Below are 13,797 nucleotides of genomic sequence, written 5' to 3'. Positions count from 1 at the left end.
CTCTACAACCCAGCATATTACACTTTGGGGCATTTATCACAGAAAAAAAAAACATTCACAGAAAAAAACTGTAGCCACCCTCAAATTTATAGCACTTTTATTCATAATAGCCCCAAACTGGAAACCACCCAGTAGTCCTTCAGAGGTGAATGGTTAAACCAACCATGGCACACCTATTCCATGGAGTAGTACTCAGCAATAAAAAGGAACAGATGATTGATATACAAACTACTTGTCTGTATCTCACAGGCATTATGCTGAGTAAAAAAGATTAGACTCAAATGTGAAATATTGCATGATTCCAGTTCTATAATCTTCTTGGAATGTTAAATTATAGAGATGGAGAACACAATAATGGCTACCACAGTTCCAGATAGCGGAGGGAATGGAGGTGAGTGTGACTATAAAGGGGCACACAGGAACATCTTTGTGGTGATGGAATACTTATATATCTTAATTGCTGTGGTGATTACCATAGAAACTTCCATATGTGATAAAGTGACAAAGAAGTATACACACATGTCGTACCAATATCAATTTCCTGGTTTTGATATTGTATTATAGTTACACACATGTATCCATTGGGGAAAGTGACTGAAGGATACACAGGACCTCTCTGCTATGTTTCCAATTTTCTGAGTTTCTACAGGACCTGGCATAAATTACGCCCCTTTTTATTACAAAACTTTTATTACAAAATCATAAGCATGTAGTTCTATAACATAACAATATCACACTCAAGCACACCATGTGACATTTTAGTTGAAATGTTTGAATTAAAACTATAAATCATCACACCCATATTATTACCATACCAACCACACTCAAGCAGGCATTACTTCTGCCAGACCCTGTATAATTATTTCAGAATAAAAACTTTCTAAAAATTGTTTAAAGTACTAGAATTAATAAACTAATTTGCTAAGAGCAGTTGGCCCAGCTGTATTTCAAAAATTATTCCATAAGCATTAGTCAGTTGAATCCCATTACTGCCACCACTGAACAACGGATGGTGCCCTTGGCCCTGCTCCCAATGCTGCTCCTAAATACTGGATTTTCTAGTGGCTGCTGCTCCTCCCACCACAGATAAAGCATTGAATTCTACCTTGGCATCTTTGAATCATTCCTTTCTGACCAAGTGTTAGGTTGGAGTTGTGAATGTGCAGTTAAAGAGTTCACTCGGCAGGACTTGGGTGTTCAAATTTTGTGCATTCTACCAAAACGTTTCTGCATTCCAAAGACAGGTCTGGCTCTTGACAAAGTCCTGGGAGATAACCTCTAAGCCCTGGGACTGTCCTACATGATTAGAGTGTCTTTTGTTTACCTGGGGCTTTAGGCTACAGCAGATAGTTTATGTTTACAGTGCAATTTATAGTGGGGCCTTGAACATTGCAGTATTAGTATGACCTCTGCATGGGCTGGACATTGAGTAACTAAAATCAGCCACACAGGTATTCCATGCCTACGTGACTGATCCCCAGTACAATAGTAGGCACACTCCAGTGCACTTCCTGGCTTTTGTCATACATCTTGCTGAGATAATTAAACACTGGCCATACAACTCCACTGAGAGGACAACTGGAGCCAGGAGGACAACAAGGCTCCTGCTTGTTCTTGTCCTGGACTCTGCCTATATGCTTTTGCTGATTTAAATCAGTGTTTTTCTCTGTAATAAACCATAGCCCTGAGCATAAAACTATTTTCTGAATTCTGTGAGTCCTAGCAAATCATTAAACCTGAGGGTGGTCTTCAGGACCCTGACATACCAGTAAATCCTAGATCACATTCTCTTAGCTGCAAATGGAATATGAAAATGTGAATATCTGGTTTTTGTGACCTTTGCAATTAGAACTATTATGTACTAGAGTATACACAATGTATTACCTTTCAAAAATATAAATAAAATTGAAATACATCTAACCCTAAGGGTTTTTTGATAAGCATCTGTAGGACTGTGTAAAGAAGTCCTAAAAGTTAGTAAGACAAAGCTACCAGAAAAATGGGTGTAAAACTTACACAAGTACTTTACAAAAGAAATTTAATAGGTCCATTAATATATGAATATGTGTTCCACTACTTACTTATCAGAAATATAAATTAAAACCACAAGGAGATACCAGTAAAACACATCAGATTGGCAAAGAAATTGGAAAGATTATAATACTAAGCACTGTAGAGTATGTCAACCTTACTCCCAGGTACCTGGTGTCATAAGAATAAAAACATTAAGCATCAAAATATAAGGATATTATACAAATGTTTTATCACAATGTTGTTCATATATGCCAAAATATACTCCTGAAACTAAAATGAATTACCATCAGTAAGGGAGTGGTTGAATACAATGTGGCACATCCCTATCATAGAATATTATTCAGCAATGTAAAAGAATGAATCACAGGTAAGCTAGTGTTAACTGAGATAAATCAGATGCATTAAAGTGCATATAATTTTTAAAATCCCTTCACCTTTTTCACCCAGTTCCCCTCCCCTCTAAAAGTGCATATCATCTTAATTTTTAAAAAGTATGCTCTTTGAACATTGAAGGCTATAAAAATGGTCATTAGAAATGCACTTCTGGCAGATGACAGTAGAGGTGAAAAAAAGGAATGGGAAGTAATAAGCAAAAATGCTATTAACATATTTTTCATATAATAATCCCATGTGTGTAAGAATATACACAGGGTGGGGCAAAAGTAGGTTTACGGTTGCAAGTACATGAAACAGTTTATTCTTGTATTATTTATTAATTATTGTATTATTTTCCAAAATAACAACCATAAACCTACTTTTGCCCCACCCTGTACGCATAAAACCTTATTTTAATGGTAGCATCAAAACTGTATAGCAGTTATTTCAAGGTGGTGAGATTTAGAGTGATATTCATTTGATTTCTAAAATCTTTAGATACTGTTTGAATTTTTAATGATTAGTATGCATTATATGCTTAATGAGGAAAAGTAAGTCAATTCATCACAGGGAAAGGGGGAATGCCTCAAGTTTCTTGCTTGAGCAACAGGGTGTGGACAGTGGGGTTCATTCATTCATTAAACAAATATTTTTGAGCACATAAAATATGCCATGCAGCATTCTGGGTCCTAAGGTTACAGCAATGAACAAAATAACAAAAATCTATCTCCTCAAAAGGAATTTATTACAATGAAGAGAGAAGGACATGACTAAAGGAGAAACAGAATGTTGGTGAACAGGAGGATATATACAAAAGAATCAGTTTATAACCTGTTAATTCTGAAACTACTAACTAAAATTTATGTAATATTATTAACCAGCGATACCCTAATAGATTTATTTTAAGAAGAAAATATGAAGGCACATTCAACTGGAGAAGTGAGGTCGGCAGTTGGATTATAGATCTCGAATTCATAGGCCAAGTCACGACTGGAGATATGGATATGGAAGCAAATAGCATATAAAATGGTGTTTCTGACCTCCTTTCCTGAGTCTGATCACGTCCCACTGCAGACACTTTACAGAGGAAGTACTGAGGAAAAACAGGCAGCTGACAGGGGATGTTGCTATGCAACAGATGAGGAAAGTCATCCAGCCAGGCAGAACTGATGTTGGCCCTTGGGGACCAAATGCTGTGGTCCTTCCTGGCATTAGCTTCCTTTCATATGCAGACTCCTGGCAGGAGGTGATGCCAGAACAAATGTGAAATGTACATAGATCTGCCTTGGATTTTTGGAAAGTTTCAGTTCGGCTTGGGTCACCTCACATTTCTGCATCATGTTCTGCCTTTGTGAGTCTCTCCAGTCATTCTGGAAGTGCAGCAGCATGCATGTCCTTGTCCTTGGGTAGGGCACCAGCAAAGTTCTCCTTGTGCTTCCCATTTTGCATATTGAGAAGGCAGGCTCAGAGAAATGGAGTGCCTGAGTGGGCTCTCATGGCTAGTGACAGACTGGCACTTTATCCCAGGAATTAGGCCCATTCCTGAAAGGAACCAGGACAAACATATACTCTGAATCAGGGTTTGCCATGGCTCAGACACACAAGTGCCCGATTGTCCAGGCTGCTCCAGTGGGCACCAGGAAGGCCTCAGAGGCAGCGTGTTTGTGCCACTCAAATAGAGGCTTGACAGTGGGAGTAGAAAGTGGACCCTAAGGAGCAATAATAGTCCCACCCTTCACTGCACACACCAGCCCCCACCTTTTCCAAAATGCGTCTCACAGTTCTGCCCCTCCGCTCATTGCCCCTCCTACCAGGTTGCATGCATCTCCAAAGCCTTGCCTAGCACTACTTAAGTCACTATTAAGGAGGTCTCTAGTTGCAACAAGTGTTAGGCTCCCGCTAAACTCATGGACTTTAGGACCCAGGAAAACGAATGGCCAAATAGTGTATACTATTGGAGGTAGAAAAAGTCTTGCTGTGGAATGGATCCACATAGAGTAGGCAGGGATGGGGATGGGGTCCTCCACCTGTGTCCTCTCAGGTGCAGAGCATGACCTTAGGTCTCAGAGAAGCAAACTTTGCTTGTTTGAGGGTAGATATTGACAGACAGGGGCTGGGGGGATGGACCCACTTGTCGAACATGGGTTTTGGAATCAGGAAGACCCAGGCCCACATTTTTCATTTTTTGTTTACTAGGTCATGCATGCAATGTTCTGTGCGTTTTGATCTGTAAAATGGGGACCTTCACCTCCCATGGCTGCTGTGAGAGGAAAACAGCCCCAGGACAGATAGTGCTGTGATGTAGAAGCTGTCCCATTCACACACAAAATAAGTCCATTCCTGGGGCTGCACAAAGGGCAGGAAAGAAACTAATGTTTGGGTCTGGGAGCAGTTAAGGGGGGGATCATTCAGAATCACGTGGACAGCAGACTTTTTCTGCCTCCAATAGGGTATCCTCTCTGGACATTTCTTTTCCTAGGCTCCAAAGCTGAGCACTTGTTGCAATTAGAGACCCCACTCAGACACTTTCTTAATAGTGACTTAAGTGGTGCTAGGCAAGGGGGTGGAAACGCATGCTTCCTAACAGGAGGGGCTATCAAAGGAAAGGAATAGAAACCAGACGCAGTGCGGAAAAGGTAGGGGGCTGTGGGGGGCAAGGGGTGGGATTTAGAGGCACAGTGCATCTGTTTGGGGGAGGGGATGTAGTAGAAGGGGAGGGACCGTCGTATGCTGTAGATTTGGTTGGTGGTGGGATGGTGTGTTGGCAGAGGGGCGGGACTGCCTCCGGCTGCACATGCGCATCATGGTATTCAGAACGAGGCTTTTGTTGGGAAAGTCGGCGGGACTCTTATTTGGTCGGTCAGCTGTTGCGCATGCGCACAACCTTGTGAGGCGGTGGGTGGTGTATTAGGCGAAGAGGCGGGGTCGTCCTAGCTGCCGCGCTGGCATTTTCTCCTGGACAAGGAGAGGGTGCGGTTGGTGAGAGCTGAGCACTGCAATCCCGATCCTGAGAGTCGTGAAGAAGGGAGGCAACGAGGGGGTTGGAGTTGGGGCCTGAGGCAAGGTGAGAATTAGCCCCCAGGCAGGGCATTTGCCCCCTGGTGCGGGCCCCCCAGTTTTCATCTAGATCCCTTTACCCCAAATTTCGATCCCCCTTCCACTCCCGAAACCCTGATTCACACCCTTCCCCTGGTCCTCCCTTATTCAGAACCCCTGTTCTCTCTCTCTCTCTGAAACCTTCCCATCATCCAGAATCTCCACAGATTTCTGGTCCTCAATCTGTACTGTTATACCATTCCTCCTCATTCGAGACCTCCATTCAGTTTCCCAAGTGAGGTTCCCAAACCCCAATCCCAGTAGATTCAGACTTTATCTGCTTTCCGAACCCCTATTTGAAGCTTCTCCCCTTCGGTAGCTCCGCGGGATTCAGAACCTCCATCTGGACACCCATTCACTTCTGCCCCATGGATCCGGCCCGTTCCCCTCACATTCAGCACCTCATCAGTCCCCACAATCAAACCCTAAACACCCCACCCCCAGGTTTGGTTCTTCGTATTTGCCCTCAGTAGTATAACGTCGGGCTCCTCCACCACAACCCCCAGGCTCTGCTCTTGCCAGAGGGACTGGAGCCATGGCTCAGAAAATGGACTGTGGTGCGGGCCCCCTGGACTTACAGGTGAGATCTCTACCTCCATCCCCATTTCCCCAGCGGACAGTTCCCCCTGGGCCCCTTTGCACGCCCTCTTGACGCCTGGACTCCACTGTCTTTCAGATTCCTAGTGTTTATCGAGGGGGGAGGGGCGTCCCTTTTCAGCTATCAGTCCCTTGCTCATAGAGAGGGGAGACCCTGTTAGCAGTCAGGGCAATCTGCCCAGAGAATGCGGGTTGGATAAGGAACCATTTTTTCCCTTAGTCCTGAGGGTGTAGAGCAGTCTGCCGCCCCCTTCCCCAACCACCCACCTCCACCCTCCCACTCGCCTTGCATTCCCCACTCCCTGTGACTCCCCTTATTCTCCTCAACTCCTCCTGAGGCTTCCACCACCCGGTCCAGAGCTCTGAAGTCACACCACTCTGCTCTAATCTCACTGCTTGACCACCCCACCCTTCACCTAAAGCCTTCTTCTCTTCCCACTCCACCCTTCTTTTAGCCCCTACCCTACTCAGCCCCTACCAGCCCCTATTTTGATATCACTGTGTCCCCCTCCTCAGTGGTCTAGCTCTTTACCTCAGCCCTCCTCTTTTTGCACCAGCCCCCTGCCTGCACCTCCCCTGCACTGCTCCCCCTACCCCTCAGCTTGCCCTTCAGAGGCCCAGAGATTTTAACTTTGCCCCCTGCATTTTACAGGATGAGGCCTCTGTAGAAGACAGCACCTTGCTTATGCAGACCCTGATGGAGGCCATTCAGATTTCAGAGGCTCCACCTACCAACCAGGCTCCTGCAGCTGCCTGCAGGCAAAATTCTAGTCCCCAGAGTTTACAGCCCCCAACAGCCAGTGAGAAGCCTGATAATCAGGTTTCAGCAGCTGCAGCTAGGCCTAAAGAAGCCTTTAAGGCCCAGAATGCCACCACAAAAGGCTTAAATGCTGCCTATGATTTCTCTCAGGCTCTTAATGCCAAGGAGATGCCACCTAAAGCAGCCTTTCTGACCCAGAATGCCACCCCAAATGGCCCAAATGCTGCCTATGATTTTTCCCAGGCAGCAACCAATGAGTTAACTGCCAACAAGTCTGAGGTGGCCTTCAAGGCCCAAAATGCCACTACTAAGGTGAGTCCAAATGCCACTTACAATTTCTCTCCGGCTTTCAATGCCAATGAGATGTCAAACACTCAGCCTAAGACAGCCTTCAAGGCTTGGAATGATACCACTAAGGCCCCAACAGCTGATACTCAGATCCAGAATGTCACCCAAACCAAGATGACCACTTCCCAGGCCGACATAGAGGCTGACCCAGGTATCTCTGAATCTGATGGTGCAGCTGCACAGACATCAGCAGATGGTTCCCAGGCTCAGAATCTGGAGTCCAGGACTATAATTCGAGGCAAGAGGACCCGCAAGGTGAGATCGCCACTAGCTCCAGTCTGATTTGGGTTCTCTCCTTTCTTCTCTGAGGTTATTTGTTCTAAAAATGAAGTCAATATATAGGTATAGAGGTTTCTATATCTATACTTATATCTGCCTGTATTCAGCCATATTATAGGGGATGATAAGGTGAATGTGGTAATTCCTACCCTCTGAGTGTCCACAGACTGAGGGGGAGATGAGATGTAATATGTACAACCTGTATGTAATTAAGTTTACATTTTGATAGTAACCACCATGTGTTAGGCCTTGAGCTAGGCACTCACACAGGTTATCTCATTAAATCTTAAGGTACCTCATATCACTTAGGGATCATAGTCTCAGTTTTACAGAGAAGGCAACTAAGTCCTAGAGAGGTGAAGTGACTTGAGTGATTTGTCCATGGTGGTACAAGCAGAGCCAGTGGTGGACATAGGAAGAACAGCTTCAGAACCCACCCTTGGGTTGATCCTGGGCTGGTTCAGAGATGAAACTCCCTCCTGAAACACAGTGAAAGACAAGCCCAGGAATCAGGGTGACCATTGGCTAGTGGGTCAGGCTGTCACTACAGGTGAGGCTTTTAGGGGGCCTTCCTGGGATAGGGTGAGGACACAGAAACAACTGGTAACCCTGGACCTTCCTTTTCTCTGGTGATACAGATTAATAACTTGAATATGGAAGAGAACAGCAGTGGGGATCACAGGCGGGCCCCACTGCCTGCAGGGACCTGGAGGTCAGCAGCTGTTCCAGTTACCTCTCAGAACCCACCTGGAGCACCTCCCAATGTGCTTTGGCAGACCCCATTGGCCTGGCAGAACCCGTCAGGCTGGCAAAACCAGCCTGCCAGGCAGACCCCACCAGCACGTCAGGGCCCCCAAGCTAGGCAGACCCCACCAGCCTGGCAAAACCCAGTTGCTTGGCAGAACCCAGTGATCTGGCCGAACCCAGTGATCTGGCAGAACCCAGTGATCTGGCCAAATCCCATTGTCTGGCCTGGTCCAGTTGTCTGGCCAAACCCACTGGCCTGGCAGAGTCCACCTGGGTGGCAGGCCCCACCTGGGTGGCAGACCCCACCTGGGTGGCAGGGTCCTCCAGATTGGCAAAGCCCTCCTGACTGGCAGCTACCATCTGACTGGCCACTACCACCTGACTGGCCACTTCCCACTGACTGGCCGCTCCCACCTGACTGGATCCCCACCGATTGGCCAGTCCCACCTGACTGGCAGAACCTGCGACCCTCACCAAACCTGCGCCCCTCTCCCAACTCGCGTGCCTCACAGAACATGGGTGCCTCACAGCCCCGAGATGTGGCCCTTCTTCAGGAAAGAGTAAGTACTCTAACTCCCCACTCATATGTCCCCTCTCTTGCTCTTTGTCATCATTCCATCTATAACTCAACTAAATTTTATGTAAATATCTTAAGACTGAAAAGATTTCCTTTTCCTCTCCTAGGCAAATAAGTTGGTCAAGTACCTAATGCTTAAAGATTACACAAAGGTGCCCATCAAACGCTCAGGTAGGCATCCAATGCCCTCTCCTGGGGCTCTGCTCTTCCACTCACCCCATGCTCTGTGGACATACCTTTGCTTATATATAAGTCCCCTCCCCTTTAGTCCCCTCCTTCCATGGCTGATTTCTTCCTTTTTCACCTTTGAGGGCCCTGACTGTGTTCTTAGCAGAGCTGTCAAAGCGGCTGCAGCTCTGTGGCCCCTGCTCAGCTGAGGTGCTCCCTCTTCTGTCCTACAGAAATGCTGAGGGATATCATCCGTGAATACACTGATGTTTATCCAGAAATCATTGAACGTGCATGCTTTGTACTGGAGAAGGTAAGAAGGCAGTTCCTAAGGCACAGGAGTGATAGGGCACACTATCACAATGATAGGAGTGATAGTCTTGATTTCAAAGATTCATGGGATTTCTACTGGGAATTTAGGGCACATCTCCCAGGAAGGTGAGTGACCAAGTATGGGTAGCTTATACTAGATTTTGTAATTTCATAGTCTGTTTTCCTTTCTCTATAGAAATTTGGGATTCAACTGAAGGAAATTGACAAGGAAGAACACCTGTATATTCTCATCAGTACCCCCGAGTCCCTGGCTGGCATACTGGGAACGTAAGACGGGAAAGGAGGTGGAACATTGCCTTTCTCAGTGGTGCTTTTTCTTCTGGAAGTAGGTCAGGATCCAAGATTCAGGGTCACATAGTAGTGTCATGGGCAGAGTTAGAGTATAATTGTCCCCTAGCTGAGGAACACTGGGGAAGCTAGATGCTGTCTAGAGTGTCTTGTGAAAATGGCTGCTCAACGCATCTTCTTTTTGTACTCCTTTAGGACCAAAGACACACCCAAGCTGGGTCTCCTCTTAGTGATTTTGGGCGTCATCTTTATGAATGGCAATCGTGCCAGTGAAGGTGAGTGCCTGGACCTGCTGCTGGGGGTTGGCTATAGCCTGATTTCCATGCTTATATTTCATCCCTTGTCTCCCCTTGCCTCCCACTGCAGCTGTCCTCTGGGAGGCACTACGCAAGATGGGACTGCGTCCTGGGTATGACTGGGCTCTCTCATCCCTTGCCTGTTTATACTATCCTTTGACAACAGAGGATGGTCCTAGGATTACATCAGCCTGGTGTTCTAGTGGGTATGGGGAGGTACAGAGCCCAAGAATATGAGCTGGGTGGATAGGGAAATAGTCATGAACCCTCTGCCTCTTTACCATCTCTGACCTCTGTGCTGGAAAGTTCTTTTCCTTTGGGGGGCAATATCATAGCTCTGATTATGGGTTCCTTTATTTACTTGCAGAGTGAGACATCCTCTCCTTGGAGATCTGAGGAAACTTCTCACTTATGAGTTTGTAAAGCAAAAGTAAGTGTTACCTAAAGGACTTTATCTGGTCCTCTTGATTTCTGTGTACTGGTAAGCCTCAGAAAGTTCTTCTCACACTCATTTTTTACACTAAAAATGTACTCACACACAGAAAACATATGCACTCAGAAATACGTACTTAGTATACTGCTTGTGGTTGAATTTTTCTATAGTATAGTTATCATGTAAGTGAAGCTTATCCACCATCTCCACAGTCGACATGTCCAAGATTGAATCTGGTTGAGGCTTTTACACTGCACTGTCATCAGTGCAACAGGCCTATCTGTGGCTCACTGACAAGATTATAAGAACCTGGTGCCACAGCTGGGACAGAGGCTGTGAGATTGAGTGTTGTCCTTCCTATGACCCTATGCAAGCCTCCCCTGAAGCTCTAGATGATTTTTCAGTGTAGAAGCACTAACACAGGAATTTTAAGGCCTGAGTGTTAAAGGGTGAATACACTGATTGTGTTTAGGAATGAGTCTTGGGGGAGTTGCTACCTGAAATCTGAGGTTTCAAACTCTAGGATTATGTGCATTAATGGACTACCATTCTACCTTGATAGAAACAAAGATCTTTTTGCTCTTTCTAAGGTACCTGGACTATAGACGAGTGCCCAACAGCAACCCTCCTGAGTATGAGTTCCTCTGGGGCCTCCGTTCATACCATGAGACTAGCAAGATGAAAGTGCTGAGATTCATTGCAGAGGTAATAGACAAATTGCTCCAGACTTGATGGGGTGAGGTATGGCTGTCTGGGAATGGTCCAGAACATGAATGAGATCCCAGGTGTTGCACATAGTAGGTGCCGGTGGACTTTTGGTTGTTATTAAGGAAACAATAGCACAAAGTAGAATGCTAAATATACAAGCTCCATCCAGAAAATGTGCAGCCATTGTTAATATAATGAGAGCAGTTTGTGCAACTATGATGTAACCTGGCATCCAAGGAGAGTGGACTGGAATGCACATATGTGAACAATGATGACTTCACTGTACTAGTCAGAGCGGGCAGTAGATACCATTCAGTGAGCATGTGTACTGTGTGGCTGTTGCCTTCAAAATGAATGAGCAAGTAGAGCAACATATCTCCATCAAATTTTGCATTAACCTTGAACATTCCTCTTTGGAAACTATTTGGATGATTCAGAAGCCTGCAGCTTCATCACCACAACACAGCTGCTCATGCATCACATGCAAAGTTTTTTGGCAAAACATCTAATCACCCAGGTGACTCACACCTGCTACAACCCAGATTTGGTGCCCTGTGACTTCTGGCTTTTCCTAAAACTACAATCACATTTGAAAGGGAAGAGATTTCAGACCGTTGATGAGATTCAGGAAAATATGATGGGGCACCTGATGACAACTGGGAGGTCCCAAGGTGCCTACTTTGAAGGGGACTAAGGTGTCATTATCCTATGTACAATGTTTCTTGTATCTTCTTTAATAAATGTCTCTATTTTTCAAAGTACGTGGGTGGATACCTTCTGGACAGACCTCCATATAGTAGGAGCTTCATAAATATTAACTAATACTATTACGGGTTTTGTTTTATTTTCTATTTCTCATCCCAGGTTCAGAAGAGAGACCCTCGTGACTGGACTGCACAGTTCATGGAGGCCGCAGATGAGGCCTTGGATGCTCTGGATGCTGCTGCAGCTGAGGCTGAGGCTCGGGCTGAGGCTCGGACCCGCATGGGGATTGGAGATGAGGCTGTATCTGGGCCCTGGAGCTGGGATGACATTGAGTTTGAGCTGCTGACCTGGGATGAGGAAGGAGATTTTGGAGATCCTTGGTCCAGAATCCCATTTACCTTCTGGGCCAGATATCACCAGAATGCCCGCTCCAGATTTCCTCAGACCTTCACTGGCCCCATCATTGGCCCTGGTGGTACAGCCAGTGCCAACTTTGCTGCCAACTTTGGTGCCATTGGTTTCTTCTGGGTAGAGTGAGATGTTGGGTAGGTATATCACTTTGGATTGGGTACCTAGGGTCATTGGGAGATGTAGGGTCCATGGGGATACATTTATATGTACAAGCTGGTAATTAGTAAATGCATGGTGGGGAAATGAAAAAAGTATGGGGAAGCATTGTTTGGTATTTATATTCCTTACTATTTGATATATATCATTGATTTAAATTTTTTTCTTTCTTATGTTCACAGATATTGCCAATCAGTTGCAATAGTCTTTCCCCAAATGAGGCTGAAGCCCAGATTCCTTCTAAACACAGCTATGTAGAGAGCCACATCCTGTTGACTGAAAGTGGCATGCAAAATAAATTTATTTGCCGTTCCTTGTCTATTACTTTTTCCCTCCTTGTGTGCTGTCAAGTTTTGGTATCAGAAATAAACGTTGAAACTGCAGAATGAATTGGATGTGCTCCCCTTTTTTCCTATGTTTGGGGAGAGTGCAACATGTTTATATGGGACAGACAGTGCCTCAGTTCTAGACTAAGGGGCATATCAGCTTTCATTGGGTGGAAATGTAGGTAGATTGGCTAATGGATTGGGAAACAAAGGAAGGATTGATGAACTTGAGTGTTAATGAGGTCCAACAACTAGTATGACTTATTTAGAAAATATCACTTCAGTGCTTCTTATGTGAAAGATATGCTGCTAGGTGTCTCAGAGTGACATTAAAAGAGATGACTTAACAAGAAGGGGTATAGATGGTCAGACAGTTGCATTTGAGACAGAAGAAGGTAAGATTCCAGGTAATGACAAGGTCCAGACAGTAGGTGTTTGAAAGGGAAAGAAATTAATGGTTCCTAGAGATAATGTTCCTGGGACTCCAGAGTGTTGGTTGTATTATCCATGTGGAAAATGAAATAACTTTAGGATGGGGGCAGGAGTAGAAGCAGAGAATAAACATTGTGAGCCAGGTACTAAAATCTGTGAGAAAGAAGATCTCAAACCCCTAGCCACAGTGTCCAAAAAGGGATGGTCCCACAGGTCTCACCTCTGAAGATCCTGTTCCTCTAGAAACAGCCCACAATGCCCACTCCCACAGGACCAGGACTGCATCTCAGGGACAAGGTCTTAATGGACAATGGAGGCCTGACAATGGCCTTTTCACTTATGCAGTGAGAAAGGAAACTTTGTTACTTTAAAGACAAAAATTAAGCAAGTAAAGCAAATCTCCCCACAGAGCTAGACACCCTTTTGGCTGTAAACCAGGATCTGGCTTTACATGCTGAGCTCTCAGAAGATGAAGCTAGGTCTAGGTCATAACTTCCTCAGAGGCTTGGTGGTACCTAAGCATGTGGGCAAGGGCAGAAGCAGGAGTTCCTGAAGTAGAAGGAACCAAGAGCAAATGCAATTTAGCCTCCTGGGAAGAACTCAGTAGTGGGCAAGGATGGTGTCCAGGGCTTCCTCAGGTTCTCGGGTGATGTCCACATTCTGAGAGGAGAAAGCCCAACATTAATAGGAAGGAGACAGCAGTGTGGAGCCCCAACCCGTCCCTGTTC

The 13,797-nt window shown here is 45.4% G+C and overlaps 1 protein-coding gene across 1 annotated transcript; it reads left to right on the top strand.

The window, feature by feature from the left end:
- Positions 1 to 5,270: 5,270 nt before the first annotated feature.
- Positions 5,271 to 12,701, top strand: MAGED1 (MAGE family member D1). The gene is made up of 13 exons (XM_045830673.1): positions 5,271 to 5,473; positions 6,012 to 6,085; positions 6,755 to 7,465; positions 8,128 to 8,796; positions 8,921 to 8,984; positions 9,215 to 9,294; positions 9,490 to 9,581; positions 9,798 to 9,877; positions 9,969 to 10,011; positions 10,266 to 10,328; positions 10,922 to 11,036; positions 11,904 to 12,289; positions 12,494 to 12,701. The coding sequence occupies exons 2-12, from the start codon at positions 6,041 to 6,043 to the stop codon at positions 12,279 to 12,281; spliced, it is 2,340 nt and encodes a 779-aa protein (XP_045686629.1). The 5' UTR covers positions 5,271 to 5,473; positions 6,012 to 6,040; the 3' UTR covers positions 12,282 to 12,289; positions 12,494 to 12,701.
- The last annotated feature ends 1,096 nt before the right edge of the window (positions 12,702 to 13,797 follow it).

The sequence above is a fragment of the Phyllostomus hastatus genome, unplaced genomic scaffold (genome assembly GCF_019186645.2).
Source record: "Phyllostomus hastatus isolate PE091 unplaced genomic scaffold, TTU_PhHast_1.1 phas_contig_1529, whole genome shotgun sequence".
Taxonomy (NCBI): Eukaryota; Metazoa; Chordata; class Mammalia; order Chiroptera; family Phyllostomidae; genus Phyllostomus; species Phyllostomus hastatus.
This window is presented reverse-complemented; position numbering and strand designations above follow the sequence as displayed.

Excerpts from the sequence above, each read along its gene's own strand:
- MAGED1 (XM_045830673.1), top strand. The coding sequence starts at position 6,041 with ATGGCTCAGAAAATGGACTGTGGTGCGGGCCCCCTGGACTTACAG. Across the intron at positions 9,582-9,797 it reads CTGGCTGGCATACTGGGAAC|GACCAAAGACACACCCAAGC; the intron begins GTAAGACGGGAA and ends GTACTCCTTTAG. Across the intron at positions 10,329-10,921 it reads TATGAGTTTGTAAAGCAAAA|GTACCTGGACTATAGACGAG; the intron begins GTAAGTGTTACC and ends GCTCTTTCTAAG.